Source organism: Salvelinus namaycush, chromosome 2 (assembly GCF_016432855.1).
Source record: "Salvelinus namaycush isolate Seneca chromosome 2, SaNama_1.0, whole genome shotgun sequence".
Classification (NCBI taxonomy): domain Eukaryota; kingdom Metazoa; phylum Chordata; class Actinopteri; order Salmoniformes; family Salmonidae; genus Salvelinus; species Salvelinus namaycush.
In genome coordinates this window covers 60,668,105-60,693,331 of record NC_052308.1, presented here as the reverse complement: position 1 = coordinate 60,693,331, position 25,227 = coordinate 60,668,105, and the positions used below count along the sequence as shown (strand labels likewise).

General features: G+C 43.0%; 1 protein-coding gene across 2 annotated transcripts in view; it reads left to right on the top strand.

Annotated features, from left to right (window-relative positions):
- Positions 1-25,227, top strand: part of LOC120065284 (striatin-like) — an 80,546-nt gene that overhangs the window by 11,604 nt on the left and 43,715 nt on the right. For both annotated transcript variants that reach the window (XM_039016166.1, XM_039016158.1), the window contains exon 2: positions 23,913-24,016. In XM_039016166.1, the coding sequence (XP_038872094.1) occupies positions 23,913-24,016 (104 nt within the window). The remainder of the gene's footprint in view (positions 1-23,912; positions 24,017-25,227) is intronic.

Sequence of the window (25,227 nt, the reverse complement as noted above, 5' to 3'; positions counted from 1 at the left end):
TGACGTGGTAGAAGAAAAGGATGTGGAAGCAAGAGAGAGACTAAAAGAGACTTCACTTCACGTGGAGTTGTCAGTTCTTACTAGCCGGCACTGTTAACTGCTTTCTGGCCCTTGTGATATTATCCACGGGTTACAACTCATGGCAGTTGTCATCTGTTCCTCAAGCATGTGGACCAGATGACAACAGGCTGAGAGCGAGGTATAGAGAGAGAACATGGGAGGAGGGTGAGAAGTCGTCAGGCTCGCACCACAGAGCGAGATGTAAGAAAGGGCCCTGTGGCGTTCTCCAGACAGAAAGTACTTCCTTCCTACTCCCTTCTTCGTGCCCCTCAGGGGAAACCGAAAACCAAAAGGAGATTATGAATCCTGTAATTTACATTTTGATGTAAACAAGAGGACTAAAAACAAAACACCCGCGGCTTTCTTAGTCTCCCAAACAATCTGTTTGTCAAAGCCCCTGGTTGGTCCTTCTCCTTTGGAATTGTTTTGATACATTTTTGTTTCTGATCTTTTAAAGTGTCTACTGGTTTTATAAAGAAAATATTGACATAATTTCTAGAGACTGTCAAGCTATATAAAATGGATGTGGGTGTATTGAATTAACCATACCATTAAACACAAATGTTTCCTTTTGAGTTAAGTAATCACACAGGCGTATGCGTGCTCTATCCTCCAGATGCTCTTCAATGTCGGTTGCCAGATTAAAAGGAATCTGAGCAGACAGTGTGTGTGCCTCAGGGACACCACCTACTCTTGTGGTCCGCAGTCTCCACACACAGCATTGGTGTTTACACTCTGTGTGTGTGTGTCCTTAGTTCAGACAGTGTGTCAGGGGACTGCTCCAGCCGTTTCGGTATTCATCTGAATTAAGGTTCAGCACTGGAGAGAGACCGTGCCGACGTTAATACCGCTTTGGCAAAGCCTGCTGTTAGCTGTCATGTTTCTTGTTTTGTATTGGGGAAGTCTCAGTGCTCTCTCAAAACCTTTTCTAGCAGGCTACCTATAGAGGGATTTTCACACTACGGAGTCAAACTGCACAGAGCTGACCTGGTTATGTATCCAGCGTTGTTGCTGTAACCGTGCTTAAGAGAACAATGTGAAAATAAAATACCCGAGCCGGCACGGTTGGCTTTGGATCGTCACAATGGTGTAAAAAGGGCATTACAGGCATCAAGGGACAGGGGATACATAAATTAGTAACGCTGCAACGTTGATGAGCTCTTCATCTTGGGACTCCTTTGTAAATAAAACAACTGCATTGTCATTAAAAGACTGACTATTGTGAGCGCTGCGTGTAACAAATCCGGTATCAGGATAAATAAAAAGCAAGGTCTGCTAACTTTCTTTAATTATGTTTAATTAACGCAAACAATAAATGGCAAATGCAATTTTCGTATATACGGGTTCACTGTATCTCCACGCAGGGTAGAACAGAGAACTGTCAGGAAGTACGTAAACAGCTGTTCTTATACCGTGATGACGTAGTTCCAACGCGTCTGGTGGCCTATCACAGTAGAGGCTGAGCGCGGTTTAAACTTTGCTCAGCCTATGCTGGCACTCGGACTTGTCCAAGTCCCTTAGTGCTCTCCTCTGTCCGCATCTGGTTGTTGGGTAGATTAGATCCGTCTTGTGTCTCCCCCGATTCTACACTCAAACAGTCCCTTATTTGGTATTGATCAGTGCCCTAACCTCTCTGGTTGGCCTAGAGATATGCACCCCTCCCCTCTCCAGATTGACCACAGCTTTTATGGCCTGTCACTCTGTTGATCAGTCTTTACACACATACACACATCTGCATTGTTTGTGTGTGTGTAACAAAACAATATTCATCTTCATACAATATGGTAGCAGGCTATAGTGCATAAACATAAATCCTAACACTATTCAAATCCAATGTACCAGTAATCACTTTGGAGATGTTTTGACGGTAACGACAAGCCCTAGAGTTACATACAGTAGGAGTTTGGGATCGAGTCTTTGTCTTGCAGACCGACGAATATACAGATCACACGGAGTCGTCATTTAGGATGCCGGGTGATTTGTAGATCAGTCAGGCTGCAGTTGCCAAATGCACTTTAACTACTCCCTGAGAGTGCACTGTTAAGAGCCCGACTCCGCAAGGATCCTTGGCCGTTACTCCTCTCCCAGTTGGCCTTGTCGGCTCCAATTGCTGCCGCGTGGCACAGAAATGGCCCGCAGGATGCTCTTATCCAGGTTATTAAACAAAATGAATTGAGACACTTTTGCGCTGTGGCTTGTCAATGAGCGTCCGCTTCGTTAAGCTGTGCTGAAGGACCGACCAGAGAAGAGAATTCAGGATCGCCTTGTGCCAGGGAGGTGAAATACAGTAATAGTAAAACCTTGTTCAGGTCCTGTATGTATCAAGCATCTCGGAGGTAGGAGTGCTGATTTAGGATCAGTTTTGCCTTATTAGACCACAATGAATAAGGTTGCATGGATGGGGGCAGCTGATCCTAGATCAACACTCCCATGCTGAGGTGCTTGATACATACGGCCCCTGGTATCTTAAAGCTGTTGGGTTTTGTTTGTTAGTCATCTAAATACAGCCACTCGTGAGTGACCGCTTTGTGTTTGCCTTACAGCACATTTTATCTGTCAAAGCTGTGTGGTTTGTTTGTGTGTGTGTGTACACCACACACTCTCTTCTAATCCCTAACCCCGTTGCTCCCCGCTACTGTATTGTGACATGGAGGGCAATACTGATTTGGCCGTGCCCTCTATGTATATTCTCACACAGGCCCACGTCCTGTCAGTCATATTGTCACATACAGTATTCCGCAAAGACCTTTAGGTCGTTGAAATGGAGCATTGTTTTGAATTGAGCTATAGCTTGACAACTCCATAGTCATTATGTAGTATTCTAGTACTTCCAGATGAGTTTAGCCTCTTACTAAGCCGTGAAACCAAGTGTTACATTATACTAATGATATATCAGTCAACATAATGGCGGCGTCTTTGCTTGAACTAAGCAGCTCTGAAACTTTTTAAGGATGAAATACATTTGGTGGCTCGTGTGCTGGAATCGTGGACGGTGTATGGACCGTGTGCATAAATGTGGCACAATAAGTTAAACGCAACAGTTTCATTGGCCTCTGCTGTGTGACTGACAATAGAGAAGCTTTTTGGACTCTGCAATGCCTCGCCATTGATTGGCTGATGTTTTTGGCGGGATAATCAGACTGCTTCCACAGACACTACCGCTTTGTTTTAGTTCAACACAACCTGTGCAAGACTTCACTGTAGAGCTAACCCCGGCTGGCTGGCTGTGATCAGCTAACCACTCTAACCACAACTTTCATCTTCTCGTTCTTACTCACTTAACCACCTCGTAACGGCCGCCGGGTAGCTCAATGCCCGTGCTGTTGCCCCGTAATCCTTGGGAGTTGACTCCTGTCAGCCGCTGCGAATCAAAGGTACAACGGGCGCTTTGTGCCTATGTGAGCCACTATGTAACGCTGGTTAAGCTCGCACGCATACCGTCGTCCACAGCCACTTCCTGTGTTAGCATAGCGAGCTAGCATGGCAATGTTGCGTTCATTCTGTGAGTCCTGGCTGCTCTCTCAGGCAGAAAGACCCGAGAGAGCAGTTTTTGGTGCCTCACTCCATCTGGGTCAGCAGTGTATAATCTCAATTTGGGCCAGGTATAGCCTAGTGTATGAATGCATTATGGAGTCTGTTAGAACCAGAATGTACTAATTGCTCTGATTGAGCTGCTGAGGTTACTGAACATAGAGGAAAATGAAGTCCCACTCAATACACGGCAGTCCTTCAACAGTTAATTTTGGGTGTTGTTCAGTGTAACTGTTGAATAATTGTCTGACAGTTAGTGTGTTGGATTTCCTCCTCCCTACTACTGCACCATATGTTGTAACACCTTACACTCTTTGTAGGAGCCTAAATCATATTTCCTCAAACTCTGTCTGCTCTTTTGTATTGTAGGTAATGAATGTCCTTAACATTGACTTATTTTGGAAATGCCAAAGACACCAATTCGAAGGCATAGCTTTTAAAAGCCTTACAGGATAGGCTATATTAGCTACCTATACTAGTAGTGTGTGTGTGTGTGTGTTTTCATGCATTTCAGGCATACACTCCACTGAGCTTCTCGAGCATCAAGGAAAAAAACAGAACGTACTGTTTTAACAAGCATTCAGTTCCTTATGTCAGCATAGCAGCTCCTTTTCCCAAGGGCCTTGCTGTTTTCGCCCATCAAAGGGGGAGTATTTGAGTACACGTGTTTACAAGTGCGGCCGGGCCCAATTTAATGCTAATATGGCGGTGCCTGCAGAGCTGGGCGAACTGGCCAGGGAGCGGGGGCTTTAGTCCCGCAAACATCATGGTCCCGCTGAGCCAGACCTTACGTCATGTCTCAGGCATTTATAACCCCCCCCCCCCCTTTTCATTCCTCCCCACCTCAAAACCCTTTCCCCTGCAGCTTAGTGGAACAGAGAGGATCGGCAATGAAAGACCCTGACTTAAATGTGATTGGGGCTACACACAACCCCCCCCCCCCCCCCCCCCCACTCTACCCAAGCCCAACTCCACCCCCTCTGACATTGCCTCCATGCTCCAGCCACAGCTTAGTGGAGCAGCGACTGTGTACAATTTACAGACCTTCCCTGCTGTCTAAATTCTCTAGTAACTGTATACTTGTGCACTTCTCCCCATGCAATTGAAAGCATTGGTTTGGCGTCAGCATGGGCTGAGTTTCCACTGTATTTATTCTACCTTTTTTTAAATCCATGAAGGGAAGTAAGAAAATGCGCACTTGGGCAGAAGTGTAGAGGATTGGGACACAACCGACTTGCATGTAATGGGGTTACACATTTTCTACACTGTCATGATGATTGGTTCCCACTCGTCAGATGGTCCTTCTGTTCTGTGCAATGCTGTACTGCACATCACAGGACTAACTTGCAGGGGTTTTCTCAAGCCTCTCTCGTGTGTGTAAGGCAGAGGGAACAAGCGACGTGTGAGCTAGTCATAGTGTAGTCAGTTCATTCCTTCCTTTCATTTATCTACTTGCCTCCAACTCAGTTCACTCAATAAAACTCTACAGCCAAAGAACGTCAGCAAACGAAAAGCTGCCTGGATTTACTTAGTTTGTTCAGTGAGCGGCTTGTAAGTTGTGCATATTTACATGTAGGCATAGTCTTTGCTCTATATACTCTTTCCGAACTCAAACACACACAATCTGCAAGGGCTCCCCTCCCCTCTTTTCCCTGCCCCGGGCTCCAAGAGTTTCGCTGTTCTAAAAAGATGTTGCCCTCAGAAGTGTTCTCATGTCAGCGCTCACCCCAGGGCTGCTGCGTCACTCCGTTGTTCCTGCCATTCCAGAGGCCTAGCTCTTACTCTCTCTCCGAGCTGAACGCAAAAGGCCTCGTTGAGTTTACTCTCCACTCCTCCCTTCCTCCTATCTATTAGTAGCAGTTACTGTGGAGCTGGGGAATTTGGGTTCATCACAATGCCAGTGCTGTGGGTATCCAACTGAAGGTAGTCCCCTCAGGCACGTGTTTGTGTGTGTGTGTGTGAGTGAGTAAGCAAGCAAGTAAGAGAGTGAAAGATTATTTGTTAGAGCCAGGAGATTTTTTTTTCTCCCCCCGGAGGGTTTCTCTGTTTCCTTTGACGCTCCAACATTTTAGCATAGAGATTCTTTGCATCACTCCGGTGTAACCACGGCTGGTTTACGGGAATGCAGACCATCCACACTGTCTAGAGCAGAGAGCAGCGATCAGGATCTAGGACAATGGATCTAATCAGGCAGATCTCGCAAAACACATCTGTGATTACAAAACAAACCTGTAGAGGAAATACTGAAGACGTGCATTCCCTCCCTAGTATGAAAGATTGAAATAGTCGCTGTGTTCTTTGTACATTTTGAGTTACCAGAGCTGATAGCTGTTTGGTGTCGGTGTGTTCAGGTTTCCACGGTTACCTAGATTTTGCATTTCTATCAAAGGACTCATAAGTACAAGCATGAAGGTCATAGGAGCATATCGAATTGGGTGTCAAACGAAAGCTAAGAGTCTCAATATTTTTGCGGAAATAAAGCCATAGATACATTTTATCTTAAACAGGCATATGTAAAGAATTTGATTTCTGGGTAAACAGATGGAAAAGGGGGTCTTATAAAACATCTACCAGGAAAAAGTATCAGAAATACATCGAAACACAATGTTGATGTGAAGACCTCTGCCAACTAATAACAACACTTATTAATTTGTTTTGGAGAAATTGTTTACCTTCTGTAAGTTTAAGAAATATTGCCCAGTGTCTTGTCATTCTGTTACCAAAACCCCACATATCTTTAAGATATTTTCTAATTTCTCTCCCTCATGAGGAGGGAGGATGATGAAAGTTCACAGAAGTAACAAGTAATGGTAGACCTACCAATTAATTATATTGATTTTACTGATATTAATTTTGTTCATGAATTATTAGGTGACTAAATCTCGTAATTCCATTACCAAATTGGTAACAGACTTAACAAAAAATCTGTATCTGAATTACCTCACCTGAGTTGTCGACAATGGGAAATCATAATAGTATTTTTTTTTACTGTTTATGTTCAGCTCATAACTGTTTGTTTTTACCCTCTTGGTTTCACCACTAGAAAAACAATCTGAGTCTGGACAACCCCTCCCCCCCTCTCTCTCTGCTTCTCTTTCTCACTCTCCAGTTACTGTCACCACTCCCGGCTCTCACTGACACCGACCGAAGAGCCCACTCTTTCCATTTACTGTAACAAACATCCTCACCCACTGAGCACCGACCGACACCGGATGTCCATGGATGTTGAAATTTGATCAGTCCTCCCTGGCCTTGATGTTAACTTCCACAGACTGACTGGACTGGATCAAATCTGAATCTATCATAGATGTATGTTTCACAAGTTTTGATAGTACAGTACTGAGTATTAGTGATGTGGGGGAAAAATTGATACATTTCACAATCGGGATATTGTGACGATATATCATTTTGAAAATGTGCTAGTTTTCTGTACCTGCACCAACTCCAGTATTTTTCCAACATAGACAATTTGTTTTCTCATCGCTCGCTCTTGTCCCTCTGCAGCAGGCTTCTGGTGAACAATATGTTTGGAACGCAATAAAATCACAGTATAGAATCGTGAGAATCACAATACATTCTGGCACCAAAGTATTGTGAGGTCCTTGCCCTACTGAGAACAGTACAGAACAGTGAGTAGAGGACAATAGAGTACGGTATATTGTACTGTAGGACTTCGAATTGCCAGGGACCTCACGATACGATCACAATACTTCAGTGCCAATATACAGTTGAAGTCGGAAGTTTACATACACTTAGGTTGGAGTCATTAAAACTCGTTTTTCAACCCCTCCACAAATTTCTTGTTAACAAACTATAGTTTTGGCAAGTCGGTTAGGACATCTAGTTTGTGCATGACACAAGTAATTTTTCCAACAATTGTTTACAGACAGATTTTCACTTAAGGCGGAGGTAGCGGTCCTGCTGCTGGGTTGTTGCCCTCCTACGGCCTCCTCCACGTCTCCTGATGTACTGGCCTGTCTCCTGGTAGCGCCTCCATGCTCTGGACACTACGCTGACAGACACAGCAAACCTTCTTGCCACAACTCGCATTGATGTGCCATCCTGGATGAGCTGCACTACCTGAGCCACTTGTGTGGGTTGTAGACTCCGTCTCATGCTACCACTAGAGTGAAAGCACCGCCAGCATTCAAAAGTGACCAAAACATCAGCCAGGAAGCATAGGAACTGAGAAGTGGTCTGTGGTCACCACCTGCAGAACCACTCCTTTATTGGGGGTGTCTTGCTAATTGCCTATAATTTCCACCTTTTGTCTATTCCATTTGCACAACAGCATGTGAAATTTATTGTCAATCAGTGTTGCTTCCTAAGTGGACAGTTTGATTTCACAGAAGTGTGATTGACTTGGAGTTACATTGTGTTGTTTAAGTGTTCCCTTTATTTTTTTGAGCAGTGTATATCCACAGTAAAACAAGTCCTATATTGACATAACCTGAAAGGCCGCTCAGCAAGGAAGAAGCCACTGCTCCAAAACCGCCATAAAAAGCCAGACTACGGTTTGCAACTGAACATGAGGACAAAGATCGTACTTTTTGGAGAAATGTCCTCTGGTCTGATGAAACAAAAATGGAACTGTTTGGCCATAATGTCCATTGTTATGTTTGGAGGAAAAAGGGGAGGCTTGCAAGCCGAAGAACACCATCCCAACCGTGAAGCACAGGGGTGGCAGCATCATGTTGTGGGGGTACTTTGCTGCAGGAGGGACTGGTGCACTTCACAAAATAGATCTCACCATGAGGGAGGAAAATTGTGGCTATATTGAAGCAACATCTCAAGACATCAGTCAGGAAGTTAAAGCTTGGTCGCAAATGGGTCTTCCAAATGGAGAATGACCCCAAGCATACTTCCAAAGTTGTGGCAAAATGGCTTAAGGACAACAAAGTCAAGGTATTGGAGGGCCATCACAAAGCCCTGACCTCAATCCTATAGAAGATTTGTGGGCTGAACTGAAAAAGCGTGTGCAAGCAAGGAGGCCTACAAACCTGACTCAGTTACACCAGGTCTGTCAGGAGTAATGGGCCAAATTCACTCGACTTATTGTGGGAAGCTTAAGTAAGGCTACAAGAAACGTTTGACCCAAGTTAAACATTTTAAAGGCAATGCTACCAAATACTAATTGAGTGTATGTAAACATCTGACCCAATTGGAATGTGATGTTAGAAATACAAGCTGAAATAAATCATTCTCTCTACTATTATTCTGACATTTCACATTCTTAAAATAATGTGGTGATCCTAACTGACCTAAGACAGGGAATTTTTACTAGGATTAAATGTCAGGAATTGTGAAAAACTGAGTTTAAATGTATTTGGCTAAGGTGTATGTAAACTTCCGACTTCAACTGATACTCACAATTCTTTGTGTATTGTGATTCGATACTGTGATTTTTATTGCGTTCCAAACATATTGCTTACCATTGTCTGCTGCAGAGGGACAAGAGGGAGCCATGAGAATTAGTTTTAATCAGTCATTGAAGTAAGTGCTGAAAAGAAATTGGCTCCCTATTTAAAAAGATGGTTAACAAGCAATAAAGGAAAAAGTGTTAGTGCAGATACATCCAAGTAGCGCAAAAAAAAAGTGCGATGTTGTCAAAAAGATACAATATCATCAAATAATATCCCAATATGTAACTATCCATTTTTTTATACTATTAAACTGAACTCTACCCTGCTGTGCTGCTCTGTGATGTCCAAACTTGTGAAGCATGAGAATGACATTCATATACATAATGCATTTCTGTGTGGTACAGTTCAGGGACCCATGATGTAATCTCGTTACCGTGTAAATCCACTTCACTTAATGTAGTTCAATAACCAAAGTTATTATTATTATTTTTTCAAACTCAAGGTGCCATGTCATTCGGAGCAGATATTTAAGAGTTTTTGGAAAACGTGGTCGCATACAAAACGGCGGGAGATTTTACCCTAATTCCATTAACAAAGTTTGCGTCTGCACAGTTCTTCCACTAAATTCGTTTTTTTTAATTCTTCAGTTTAAATTGTTAAAAGTAGTCATTTTGTATGGAGTTGTATGATTGGTTAACCTTTTGAAATCAATGGTTTTCGTTTGGCATACATTTTAAAGTGGAAAAAACTGAGTCAAAGCGTATTTCCCTTACCATGGAATGTCCCTAATGTTACTGGTCCTCAGCTCACTGCCAAATGGTTTAACTTAATTTCTAGTTTGGACTGAACACACGTAGGCCTATAGATATGACTTTGTATAGAGACTGTACGAATTCAGCCATGGTCATTTTGGCATAAGCTTTTTGCACCTGCTGCAATACTTAAACTGAATGTGATGTCTTTTCCTCCGAGTTAGAGCCGGTGCTCTGAGTAAGCTACTGTTTGTCATGCACCGTTCCCTCTCTTGCTCAGCACATCCTTTCGTTCCCCTCTAGTTCTCTCTTCTCTTCCCTCCGTCCCCACTCTCTTGATGATTCATCCCTGTGCTGCTCCAGATTTTGACGAGGGGACATTTCCCCCTCAAGGAATCTGTTGCTGCTCACTTTCTATCCCGAAAATCCCTGACTTTCTGGGATAGTAATGTGGCAGAGGGGTTACTCATTGCCACCAGTTTGAAGTTTGGTTGCAGAATAATTGAGGTTTGGATGACATATGTGGTATTAGGCAAACTGGATTATTGGGCTGCCTTGTACTGCCTCAGCACCTGATTCAACCTGAAGGGGCTAGTCTTGCACTCCACACACAGGAGGTTGGGCTGACATGCTGGTTATAACAGGTTACGACAGGTGCTCAGCTGGAAATGACCCCGGGGATATTTCGTAACCCATACGACAGCAGAAATGTCATGATTCTCCTGGGATTCACTCTGCATGTCTGGTGATATTCATAAGAGGGTCACTAGTCGGTGCCTATTTACTCTGTGTCCTCCGTCATCAACTATGCATCCAGCCCCAATCCAAGATCTACTATGCGTTGGGCTATTTCCCAATGCATGTAGGTCAGCTTTTAAACACCATACACATGTTCACAAATTTCCTTATGAGGAATAACGCGGAAAGAAACGCGTGAAGTAAAAACTGGAACACTGCTCTGTAAAGTCGGAACAGTCTGTCTTTTCATTTAAATGTAATGTTGTCAGAAGGCACAAAGACGCTGTTGGAAGGATATGAATCGGAGACTGTCAGTCAAATTTTTGCTACTTCCGTCCCTTCATGTAGAGCAGCAACTCCTAAAGACAAGACAAAGGGAATTTTTAACAAGTGGGTTACCCAGTTTTCCTGCATGTAGGCGAAGGCACCTCCACATGAAGGCCCCACTGCCAACATACAACTTTTTCTTTTAGGACCAGACATAGCCTGTACAAGTCCCCTGGGGCTAAGAGAGATTTTTCAGGAATACATTTTCCTATTTTTAAGAGCATAGCTATATGCTTTTACTCATGGGTGTGGGGAGGTGTGCCCCTTTCTGTCCAATGTGGTAATTTCTGGACAATATATCTCTCCATTTAGGGGACCCTCTTGGTAGAGCACCCCCAGAGGCAAAAGTTTAATATAACACTTTTTAGGAGCAGTAAACTAGGTTTCTTAATTTAAGTCTAATGTATTAATCAAGAAGAAGAAGGCCTTAGGATGGCTTTTTCTCTAGTTACTTGAAAATAACTAGAATACTAAGGCCTCAACAACTGGGCTTCCTGAATCCATACAGAGCAGGAGCATGTGCCCAAGGATTTAATGTTCTGGGTTACTGTTTTCTAGCAAAGTCGTCTAACTAGATCAGTGACTCAACTATGACATAATGAGATATTTTTGAATCTGTCGCTGTATCGAGTTGTTCCTAGTGCAGGGGTGATGGAGAGACGGTGGCTCATCAGTGGAAGACCTGCTCTCTGCCCGTCTGCCTTGTGCCTCTGCCTCGACCAAAAAACCTTGTCAGTTGCCTTGGTAACCTTGCACATTAGACTGCCAGAGAGGCAGGCTTAGCATCATCATGTGGGTGAAGTTGAAATTTGGGCCCTTTTTCTATTAGTGGACGAAGCATCGTACACAGAGAACGTTAGGAACACCTGCTCTTTCCATGACAGACTCACCAGGTGAATCCAGGTGAAAGCTATGATCCCTTATTGATGTCACTTGTTAAATCCACTTCAATCAGTGTAGATGAAGGGAAGGAGACCGGTTAATGAAGGATTTTTAAGCCTTTAGACAATTGAGACATGGATTGTGTATGTGTGCCATTCAGAGGGTGAATGGGCAAGATAAAAGATGTAAGTGCCTTTGAACGGGGTATGGTAGTTGGTGCCAGGCGCACCGGTTTGAGTGTGTCAAGAACTGCAACACTGATGGGTTTTTTACTCAACAGTTTCCCCGTGTGTATCAAGAATGGTCTACCACCCAAAGGAAATCCAGCCATTTTGACACAACTGTGGGAAGCATTGGAATCAACATGGGCCAGCATTCCTGTGGAACGCTTTTGACATCTTGTAGGCTCCATGCCCTGACGCATTTAGGTTGTTCTGAGGGCAAAAGGGGGTGCAACTCAATATTAGGAAGGTGTTCCTAATGTTTTGTACACTATATAAACATTGTATAAGAACATTTCTATATACTGGGGAATGATCAGAATTATTAGCTGTGCAATGTTTCTGAGCAGCTTTGGCTACTGGCAAGAAGCTGTAACATCACAAGACTCACTAACTGCATAATGACTATAGGATATTGTTTTATTTCTCACAATAGTTGCTTAATACAATGTTGAAAGAGCTCAGTTTGCCTGAAAGTAATGTGCCAATCATTACTGTCTTTTTCTACATAATTTGGAATTCTCTATGCCTTGATAGTCTTTGGGTGACTAGTACAGTTTGCCCCCCGAAAAAAATCATTCACTTAGCATTTTTCAGTCGAAACATGTAATCGCCTGGAAATGCACTTTGACAACAGATCAGTGTGCTCAAAGGCACTGCAGATTCCCTCTAGTTAAATCACTGCTGGATAATCAGGGCCTGAGCTTAGAATTAAGAAAAAGTCTGAGCAAACGCACACATTTGCACTAGCACACACAAACATGTATGCATGCACACACACGCACACGTGCAGGCTTGCTTTCTCTCACTCACATAGTCAAAACACGTCAGTTGGCCAAGTCATTTTCCCGTACACAAACAAATTTGAGAAGCCAAGTATAAGAAAAAGGGAGGAAGATTATGACAAAATTAGCCTTAAGATAAGTCCTACTGTGACATCACTCCAGAGGCCTCTGCTGGGGTCAACATCCTATCTAAATGCACTAACCGCTGTGGCCCATGCAGGCGTTCACTGAGCTGTTGGCCCTCGCGTATAGCATCAAACCATGCTGGGGTGAACAAAACGTGAAAGCTCCTGTCTTGAGCGATGATGGTCCGGGAAGAATGATGCACTATCGTTAGAGGCGATGACAGTAACTCCTCCTACTGACTTCAACTGGGTTCCTAACTACATAATAATTCATTAGAATTGATTGGATTTATATAGTGCTTCTCCAGAGCTGAAAGCACTTTACATAGAAAGGGTGGAAACTCCCATCATCCACCACACAGAAAATCAATGAGTTTAGTTGAAACAGTGACTTGAAATGAGAGTGGGTAATGCAGCGAAGTTAGCGGTTACGTGGAGGGGCTAACGCTCTGTCTTGAGGAGTTGTTTAACAAGGAAAATTGACAGTGACTACTTGGAGAGAGGAAAAGCAGGGCATTGTTGCATTCCGGGCCGTGTCCATGAGGATAAGGAGGGTGGGTGGTGGGTAGGGGTGGCATTCCCCGCTGCGGTTTGTGTTTGGATGCGAGTGAGCTGGCCGCATCATACCGCTCCATTTGGAAACTGTGGGTGTCTCGCAAACAAAAACTGGCAGCAAGAGAGATGAGCTTAAGGCAATGGAAGATGAGTGTACTCTTAAGCAGAGAGGAAACTGGAGAAGAGAAGCGTAGGAGCAGATATTGGGGAAAGGGAGCAAGGCATATGGGGAAAATGTTGTTTCTACAAAAGCTGAATTGCAATGCCTACGGCAGGTACAGTACTTTTACCCACCGGTACACCTCAGTATGTCATGTTGACACAACATCGTCACTTTTATAATGTGTTATTGGCCCATATGCGCCAACCAATCCAGCCTCTCCTTACTATCTGGTCCTGTGTGGCTCAGTTGGTAGAGCATGTTGCTTGCAATGCCAGGATTATGGGTTTGATTCCCGGGGCCACCAATATGTCAATTGTATGCACACATGACTAAGTTGCTTTGGATGAAAGCTTCTGCTAAATGGCATTTTACTACAATGTGTTCACTGGCGCAGAATTGCATCACTTGAGCGTTGGCGCTTAAGTCCCTTTTAGCCGCCATATTAAGATCATTGACGTTTTTTTTTTCTCCCACAGCTAAGCTAGTATCGTATGTCACATCAGTCAGTGAACACCATTTTGACATGTCACTTTTGAAGTTAAATTGGATCAACAGACTGAGAATTTTAAGACTTCTCTCATTAACGAGTCACGAGTGCGCAGTCAGAGCACGTCCTCGACGAGGGGAGCCAGCCCGGGTTTTAGATATGTGGAATCGCCCCTCCTCCTTTTCCCAGGTGGCTTGTGCTATCTGGTATGCCTAGAATCAGGCCAGAAGTCTTAAAGCAAGAAATGGAGAGGCTGAAAGACTGCAAAAGATCAAGAGAAAGAGATCGATGGAGAGAGTTGGGGAAAGAGACAGAGGGCTGACATGAGATACGCGGAGATTGGGAGAGACCGAGTGAGCGAGGCGGATAGAGAAAGATAGAAACGGAATGCCTAAAGAGTGAGACAGAGAGGGAAAGCGAGTGGGAGAGGGCGGGATCCAGAGACACACTAGGAGACCGAGAGAGAGCTATTGGGAAAGAGTGGTAGAGACAAAGAGGAAGGCTCAGTCTGGCTTGACACTGACCAGGGCAGACATTTATCACCTAATTAACAAGTCTCGTCTGCATTCTCACCACCATGCCAGCAAAGACAGGGGTATGGGGGGACTCAGCCACGCAGGCTAAAAATACACTAGCCTCAGTGCTTTAGAGGCATGACCCTGGCACAAATATAGCCTGGTCCCAAATCAGTTTGTTCCAAGTTGGCTAGACAGCACAAACAAATATCTGGGATCCGGCTAGTGTGAACAGGGCTCTGCTCAGGATATGATTCATGGCATGTTGCATCATAACATTGAGTTCAAGGTAAAATGAAGTTAGATTAAATCAAATAAAAGTGTGTTTGTCACATGCGCCGACTACAACAGGTGTAGTAGACCTTACCGAGAAATGCTTACTTACAAGCCCTTAACTATATTTCTGGAACTGCATTGTTGGTTAAGAAAATATTTAAATAAACTAAAGTTAAAAAAAATAAAAAAATAGAAAAATCTAATAAAGTAACACAAAAAAATTACATAACGAGGCTATGTGCAAGGGGTACCGGTACCGAGTCAATGTGCGGGGGTACAGGTTAGTCGAGGTAATTTGTAGCTGTAGGTAGGGATAAAGCGATTATGGATAGATAATAAACAGCGGGAAGCAGCAGTGTCAATGTAAATAGTCCGGGTGGCCGTTTTTGATGAATTGTTAAGCTGTCTTATGGCTTGGGGGTAGAAGCTGTGTCGTGGAAATTCTAATCAACCTCTAGTGATTCGTTGAGAGCTCAATGGGCGGATTTGAGCCGCAGGATTTTATAGCAAATGTTCATGACAAACATATGTATGGAATGGGTCACAAGGTTAGGACTCATATGATAGATACTAATAATTAAAGACTGTAGAAACCAGGATCTGGCCCCCAAAACAAAGTTCCTCTCATAATTATCCATACTGGAGCCATCTCTACCCGGGTACCTCAGTACAGAAACACCAACTCATGCTATGGACTGTGGTCTTGTTAGGTTTATCACCCAAGGCAGTGTAAATCTTCTGTCAGCATTAAGCCCCCAGAGGCCCATTCTCAGTAGAACACACACACAGATTAGTGTTCTAAGAACCCCCTATTCTATTCCATAGAACAACCATTTGATGCAATTACAGTATTATAACAATCTTGCAATTTTGCTCTCACAGCTGTTAACCTTTCTGGACTACCCATCCAGGATCCGGGATCATTGTCATCAGAAACGCTAACTAGCATAGCCTAGCCTAGCGCCACAGGGATATAATATAATTTCATGAAATCACAAGTCCAATACAGCAAATGAAAGATTAACATCTTGTGAATCCAGCCATGTCCGATTTTTAAAATGTTTTACAGCGAAAACACAACATATATTTATGTTAGCTCACCACAATATCCAAAAACACACCGCCATTTTTTCACAGCAAAGATAGCTTTCACAAAACCCACAAATAGAGATAAAATTAATCACTAACCTTTGAACAACTTCATCAGATGACAGTCATATGACATCATGTTATACAATACATTTATGTTTTGTTCGATTATGTGCATATTTATATCCACAAATCGTGGTTTTACATTGGCGCCATGTTCAGAAATGGCTCCAAAATAGCGAAAGTAATTACAGATAGCCACGTGAAATACAGAAATACTCATCAAACTTTGATGAAAGATACATGTTTAACATATAATTAAAGATACACTGGTTCTTAATGCAACCGCTGTGTTAGATTTAAAAAATAACTTTAGTAAAAAGCACAGCATGCAATAATCTGAGACAGCGCTCAGCCATTCTCCGCCATGTTGGAGTCAACAGAAATACGAAATTACATCATAAATATTCCCTTTGATGATCTTTCATCAGAATGCAGTGCCAGGAATCCTAGTTCCACAATAAATCGTTTTTTTGTTTTATAATGTCCATTACTTCTGTCGAATTAGCAACTTTGACTAGCATGTGTAGTTCACGTGTCCATAGAACTTTACGCTAATGAACGAAAACTTAAAAAAGTGATATTACAAATCGAATAAACTGGTCAAACTCAGTTGAGAATCAATCTTCAGGGTGTTTTTCTCATATATATCCAATAACGTCCCAGACGGAGCATTTCTTCATATCTATATAACCAATAGCAAGGAAAGACATCACATGCGTAGTGTGCGTGGCCAAGAACTGGCAATATGCCTGACCTGTCACTCCAAAGGCTCTCATTCGGTCCCACATCAGGCTAGACGCTTCATTCCACGTTCTACTGCCTGTTGACATCTAGTGGAAGGCATATGAAGTGCATACAGATCCATAAATATAAGGCAATTGAATAGGCGATGCCTTTCACAGCGACCCATTTCAGAATTTTCACTTCCTGTTTGGAAGTTTGCCTGCCATATGAGTTCTGTTTTACTCACAGATATAATTCAAACAGTTTTAGAAACTTCAGAATGTTTTCTATCCAATAGTAATAATAATATGCATATCATATGATCTAGGACAGAGTACGAGGCTGTTTAATTTGGGCACCAATTCATCCCAAAGTGAAAATGTCGCCCCCTATCCCTAAGAAGTTTTAAGGAGCGTTTTGGACCTAGACTTGGTGCTCCGGTACCGCTTGCCGTGCAGTAGCAGAAAGAACAGTCTGTGCCTTGGGTGACTGGAGTCTTTGACAATTTTTTGGGGCCTTCCTCTGACACCGCCTAGTATATACAGTGGGGCAAAAAAGTATTTAGTCAGCCACCAATTGTGCAAGTTCTCCCACTTAAAAAGATGAGAGAGGCCTGTAATTTTCATCATACGTACACTTCAACTATGACAGACAAAATGGAAGAAAAAAAATCCAGAAAATCACATTGTAGGATTTTTTATGAATTTATTTGCAAATTATGGTGGAAAATAAGTATGTTCTGCAAATGTGAATGTTCTGAGTCCTGCGGCCTTGTGAATGTTGAATGTTTAAAGGTCTTGCTCACATTGGCTACGGAGAGCGTGATCACACAGTCGTCCGGAACATTTTGTGCTCTCATGCATGCTTCAGTGTTACTTGCATTTAACTCGTCTTGTAGGCTAGTGTGACTGGGCAGCTCGTGGCTGGGTTTCCCTTAGTAGTACGCAATAGTTTGCAAGCCCTGCCACATCCGACGAGCATCAGAGCCAATATAGTAGGATTCAATCTTAGTCCTCTATTGACGGTTTGATGGTTCATCTGTGGGCATAGGGGGATGTCTTATAAACGTCCGGATTAGTGTCCCGCTCATTGAAAGCGGCAGCATTAGCCTTTAACTCGGTGCGGATGTTGCCTGTAATCCATAGCTTCTGGTTGGTATGGTCACTGTGGGGACGACGTTGGCTATGCACTTATCGATGAAGCCGTTGACTGAGGTAGTATACTCCTCAATGCCATTGGATGAATCTCGGAACATATTCCAGTCTGTGCTAGAAAAATAGTCGTGTAGTATAGAATCCGCGTCATCTGACCTCTTCTGTATTGAGTGAGTCACTGGTATTTAGGTCTTGATTACTAAACATCGGTTTGTTGTGTGCACACCCACACAGGCTATATTTGCCCTGTTAACTGAAAGGGTACCCGGCCACCCGAGCCTCGACCAACTAGAAGGCGGAGACAGTACTGGTGCATCAAAGCTGGGACTGAGAAACAGCTTCTATCTCCAGGCCATCAGACTATTAAACAGTCACCACTAGCCGACCTCCGCCCAGTACTCTGCCCTGAACCTTAGTCATTGTTTCTAGCCGGCTACCGCCCGGTTACTCTCCCCTACACCTTAGAGACTGCTGCCCTATGTACATAGTCATTGAAGACTGGTCACTTGCATAATGTTTACATACTGTTTTACCCACAGTGCATTCGAAAAGTATTCAGACCCCTGGACTTTTTCCACAGCCGTATTCTAAAATGTATAAAACAATATATATCCTCATCAATCTACACACAATACCCCGTAATGACGAAGCAAAAATAGGTTTTTACAAATAAACATACCTTATTTACATACGTATTCAGACCCTTTGCTATGAGACTCGAAATTGAGCTCCGGTGCATCCTGTGTCTATTGATCATCTTTGATGTTTCTACAACTTGATTGGAGTCCACCAGTGGTAAATTCAATTGATTGGACATGATTTGGAAAGGCACATACCTGTCTATATAAGGTCCCACAGTGGACGGTGCATGTCAGACAAAAAAACCAAGCCATGAGGTTGAAGGAATTGTTCGTAGAGCTCCGAGACAGGATTGTGTCGAGGCACAGAGCTGGGGACGGGTTTGAAGGTTCAGCATTGAAGGTTCCCAAGAACACAGTGGGTTCCATCATTCTTAAATGGAATACGTTTGGAACCACCAAGACTTCCTAGAGCTGGCTGCCCGGCCAAACTGAGAAATCGGGGGAGAAGGGCCTCGGTCAAGGAGGTGACCAATCACCCGATGGTCACTCTGACAGAGCTCCAGAGTTCCTCTGTGGAGATGGGAGAACCTTCCAGAAGGACAACCATCTCTGCAGCACTCCACCAATCAGGCCTTTATGGTAGTCGCCAGATGGAAGCAACTCCTCAGTAAAAGGCACATGACTGCCTGCTTGGAGTTTGCCAAAAGGCACCTAAAGACTCTCAGACCGTGAGAAACAAGATTCTCTGGTCTGATGAAACTAAGATTGAACTCTTTGGCCTGAATGCCAAGCGTCAAGTCTGGAGGAAACCTGGCACCATCCCTACGGTGTAGCATGGGGTGGCAGCATCATGGTGTGGGGATGTTTTTCAGGGACTGGGAGACTAGTCAGGATCGAGGGAAAGATGAATGAAGCAAAGTGCAGAGATCCTTCATGAAAACCTGCAGAGTGCTCAGGACCTCAGACTGGGGCGAAGGTTCACTTCCCAACAGGACAACAACCCTAAGCACACAGCCAAGATAATGCAGGAGTGGCTTTGGGCCAAGTCTCAATGTCCTCGAGTGGCCCAGCAAGAGCCCGGACTTGAACTCGATCGAACATTTCTGGAGAGACCTGAAAATAGCTGTGCAGCGACGCTCCCCATCCAACCTGACAGAACTTGAAATGATCTGCAGAGAAGAATGGGAGAAACTCTCCAAATACAGGTATGCCAAGCTTGTAGCGTCATACCCAAGAAGACTCGAGGCTGTAATCGCTGCCAAAGGTGCTTCAACAAAGTACTGAGTGAAGGGTCTGAGTACTTATGTAAATGTGATATTTCAGTGTTTTTATTTGTAATAAATTTGCAAAAATTTCAAGAAACCTGTTTTTGCTTTGTCTTCATGGGGTATTATTGTGTGTAGATTGATGGGGGGAAAAAACGATTTAATCCATTTTAGAATAAGGGTGTAACGTAAAAAAAAAAGTAAACTTTCCGAATGCACTGTATATACTGTCTTCTAGTCATGACTCATCCTGTATAACTGCTGCCGTACACACCTTTTTCTATTCATGTTCTTACACACCATTACATGTACAGCATATACAGTACCAGTCAAACATTTGGACACACCTAGTCATTCCACGGTTTTTCTTTATTTTGACTATTTTCTACATTGTAGAATAATAGTGGACACATTAAAACTTTGAAATAACACATATGGAATCATATAGTAACCAAAAAAGTGTTAAACAAATGAAAATACATTTTATATTTGAGATTCTTCAAAGTAGCCACCCTTTGCCTTAATGACAGCTTTGCGCACTCTTGGTATTCCCTCTTCCCACTTCAGGAGGTAGTCACCTGGAATGCATTTAAATTAACAGGTGTGCCTCGTTAAAAGTACATTTGTGGAATTTCTTTCCTTAATGCGTTTGAGCCAATCAGTTGTGTTGTGACAAGGTAGGGGTGGTATACAGAAGATGGTCTTTTACCGAATAGGGCTAAGTCTATGTTATGGCAAGAACAGCTCAAATAAACAGAGAAATGACAGTCCATCATTACTTTAAGACATGAATGTCAGTCAATCCGGAAATATTTCAAGAACTTTGAAAGTTTCTCCCAGTGCAGTCGCGGAAACCATCTAGCGCTATGATAAAACTGGCTCTCATGAGGACCACCACAAGACCCAGAGTTAACTCTGCTGCAGGGGATAAGTTCATCAGGATTAACAGAAATTGCAGCCCAAATAAGTGCTTCACAGAGTTCAAGCGACACGCATCTCAACATCAACTGTTCAGAGGAGACTACGTGAATCAGGCATTCATGGTCGAGTTGCTGCAAAGAAACTACTACTAAAGGACACCAATAAGAAGATATTTGCTTGGGCCAAGAAACACGAGCAATGGACATTAGACCGGTCTGTTGAGTCCAAATTTTAGATTTTTGGTTCCAACCGCCGTGTCTTTGAAACGCAGAGGTGGTGAACGGATGATCTCCGCATGTGTGGTTCCCACCGTGAAGTATGGAGGAGGTGGTGTTATGGTGTGGGGGTGCTTTGCTGGTGATACTCAGTGATTTATTTGGAATTCAAGGCACACCTAACTAGCATGGCTATCACAGCATTCTGCAGAGATACGCCATCCCATCTGGGTTGTGCTTAGTTGGACTATGATTTATTTTTCAGCAGGACAATGACTCAACACACCTGTGTAAGGGCTATTTGACGAAGGATAGTGATGGAGTGCTGCATCAGATGACCTGGCCTCCACAATCAGCTGACCTCAACCCAATTGGGATGAGTTGCACTGCAGAGTGAAGCAGCCAACAAGTGCTCAGCATATGTGGGAACTCCTTGAAGACTGTTGGAAAAGCATTCCAGGTGAAGCTGGTTGAGAGAATGCCAAGAGTGTGCAAAGCTGTCATCAAAGCAAACGGTGGTTACTTTGAAAAATCTCAAATATATTTTGATTTGTTTAACACTTTTTTGGTTTCTACATGATTCTATATGTGTTATTTCATTGTTTTGATGTCTTCACTATTATTCTACAGTGTAGAAAATAGTAAAAATAAAGAAGAACCCTTGAATGAGTAGCTGTCCTAAAACTTTTGACCGGTATTTTATGTTATTGAAAATCTCTTTATAAAATAGGTTAAAGTTATGTATAGTAACCCTAGGTAGTAAAATAGTAAAAAAAAAAAAAAAAAATGTCTACTTCTCAGAAAGTGTTAAACTGTCAAGAGGAGTAAAACAAGTGTCCAAACTTTTGACTGGTACTATACATAAACAAAACTGATAATACCAATCCCTAAAAATAAAGAAATTAAGAAATATATCAGAATGAGCAATGTCAGACGGGAATATAAACAAACAAACATCTACAAATCTGTGTTTTCGACCAATAAACGTCTGATTTGAATGTACAGCGTAACATATTTGAGTTAGGCTAAGTTAAGCTAAAATCAGATTAGTTCGTTGATCTGAGCATATGTTTTAGTACACAAGTTCGCTAAATTTGTTCTAATTAACTGAATGTGATTCTTGGTACTGATTTGTGGCATGTTGATTAAGTTTAAATCAAATCAGGCCATTGATGACACAGAGTGTCTTTTTTACTGGGTACACAAGCTTGGTAGGCTTATATTTAGACTTCGCTAGTTAACGTTTGTAGCTGGTGTTCAGAGAATTTACTCTAGTAGTCCAGCCTGAGAACAAAGTTGCAAAACTCAAGACCATTCAACCCCACAAGGGCCTAATTTAAGTTTAGTTTAAATGTTTTTGTTGTTACATAAATGATGAGCTCTACAAAGTCTAAATGGCTTAGAAGGACGCATGGTCCTGACCTGGTATGAGTTTTTGGACCAAAGGCGGCTTGTTTTGGCTGAAGTACTTGGTATGTCAGTGCATTCCGGTGTTCATGGGTTACGTGGGGCTTGAAAGCCCTGCGGTTCTCTACAAACCAACAGGAATGTGTGGGGAGTCAAGTAGATGGCAGTTTTGGAGATGAATAGCAGATACCATGGTCAACCCTTACCATCAGCAACTGGGTAACTGGAATTCACTGTAAATGTTGGGGAGTGGAAAGGTCATTCTGATTTTGGTTTGGAGTGAGGGTTTTACGAGACAGGGTTTGATCAGTGTGTGTAGTATACTGTGTGTGTGTGTGTAGTATACTGTGTGTGTGTGTGTAGTATACTGTGTGGGTGTAGTATACTGTGTGTGTGGTATACTGTGTGTTTAGTATACTGTGTATGTGCGTGTAGTATACTATGCATGTAGTGTACTGTGTGTGTGTGTGTAGTATACTGTGTGTGTGTAGTAGTACCGTACACTGTGTTTTGTAGCCTATTATATACAGTCTGACTTCAACTGAAGTGTTAAATAGGCCTATTATTCTAATTAGACTAATTTTCTACTAATTCAAAATTACTACTAATTAATAACCTTAAGTATTTAAAGCAACTTTTATTTTGTTGTACAATATACAGAGAAGAAAATAGGCTGTTTTGGGGGGGGTGCGAGCGTGGGTGAGGTATCTTATTTTGCTGGTTTAGCAAAATGGCTCTGTATCGCGATACGGCCCGATGCTAGTCCTAGAAAACTGTGTGTCTGTATGCGACTCACGTGTGTGTGTGTGTGTATGTTTGTGTGTGTTATTGGTGGAGGAAACGATTCCTTTTTGTGTTTATCCTTAATCGGATTAGTTGCAATTTAGAGTGCTGTCCCTGTGTGGCCTGGCACAATTACTCCATTCACCCCAGTGACAGATCCGGGATCAGTTCTGCCTATCCTAACCTTAACTATTACGAGGTGATAAACAAGATTGGTCTGGATCTGTCCTTTTTTAAATGCAACCTTCACAAACACCCACTCAGTGAGTACATCAGTCAACCATAGCGTTATGTCACGAATCAGCTGACCAGCTACATTGCCTGGAAGCAGTTAAATTAATCCAGATCAAAACAAACAACAGGAAATGTATCGCAGTTGAGTAGCCTATGACTTGTGTTCGTCCCAAATGGCACCCTATTCCGTATATAGTGCACTTAAGCCCTATGGGCCTTGGTCAAAAGTAGGAATAGGGTGCCATTTGTGTCAGACTGTTGAGATTGTGGACGTTGTCATCTTTAAAGCCACAATCAGCACAACTAAATGAGCACCTAGCTAAATATTGTGCAGGTATTTCTCTTCTTTTGCTGGCCTTTGTTTCACCCTGCTCCTGTGGACTTTTGTTAGATGTGTGTCCACTTTTTATTTGTACTGATGGCTTACGTACCTTCTTCTTTTGTCTCTCCTGGTCGAATGTTCACCTTGAGTTAAACACCTACAGTCACTGCTACTACTGCTGCTACTGCACTACTACTGGTACTACTGTATTACAACTACTCCTCTACTACTACTGTACTACTCCTCTACTACTGTACTACTAACATTACCATTGCAATCACTACTACTTACACTGCCATAGAAAGATAGCTCAGCTGAAGCAAACACACACATTTTTCTTCAGGAAATTGACCTTTTCGCTCTTCTTTCCTCCAGGCCCAGATAGCCTTCCTGCAGGGCGAGAGAAAGGGCCAGGAGAACCTGAAGAAGGACCTGGTCAGGAGGATCAAGATGCTGGAGTACGCCCTCAAACAGGAGAGGTGAGGACCACATTACACTAAACTACAACACACCTTCAGTCTTTACGCTAGGGATGGGCAACTCGGGGGGGCTTTGGTCCTAGGGGGGGCTGAGTCAGTGTCTGCTGGTTGATTTTTGTCTTTTGCCCGCACTTGTACCCTTTTCACACTATCATGCCGAACCGTACTATGCTGGCTTGAGTATTTCCCTTACACATTGTCCTGTGCAGTACTGTTCCAGAACTGCGGTGGATGCGTAACCAGGCCAGCGCAGTACAGGTCAACTTGGCTCAATTCAGCTCAGTAGTGCCAGTTTCCCAGGTCTAAATCAGATGAAAACCAGCAGACACTCAGAAGGCCTCCAGAACTGGAGTCACCCATCCCTGCTACATGCTGTCCCGAATATGTCAACATAGCTATACGTCACACTGCATGCCAAACAAAACTGTAGGTGCTTTGTCATTTTCTAAGCATGTAGCAGCGGTACGCTAGCTATGATCCAATATATTTTTATAGACCTAAAAGCTGAAGGGGGACTCAACTCTCACTCAATATTTTTCTCCACAACAGCAGGCAGCTATACTGTAAATTGATGTCTTACTGGAGGGAAATCCAACACAGTGGTTTCTCAGGACCAGAATAGAAAAACACTGCCCCAGTAGCGCGCGCACACACACACACACACACACACACTGTGGAAATATTAGCATTGAGACATTACTATTTTATCCCATCACATACTGTGTCTTCAGAAAGTATTCAAACCCCTTGACTTTTTCAACATGTAGTGTTAAAATTGATTAAATTGAGACTGGGAACAATGAATAGAGCCAAATACAGGGAAAACATTGAACCTGCTTCAGAGTGCAAATGACCTTAGACTGAGGTGAAGATTTACTTTCCAACCCGACAATGACCCCAAACATACAGCCAAAGCAACGCTGGAATGGCTTCAGAACCAAGAATGTGAAAGTCCTTGAGTGGCCCAGCCATTGCCCTGACTTGAATCCCATTTTAAAAACTGTGGAAAGACTTAAAGATTGCTGTTCACCACTGCTCCCCATCTAATCTAACAGATCTTGACAAAATCTGCAAGGAAGAATGAGAGAAAATCCCCAAATCCAGATTAGCTTTGCACATACAGACTCAAGACGACTCAAAGTTGCTGCCAAAGGTGTTTCTACAAAGTATTGACTCGGGTGTGAATACTTATTTAAATGAGATATTTCTAT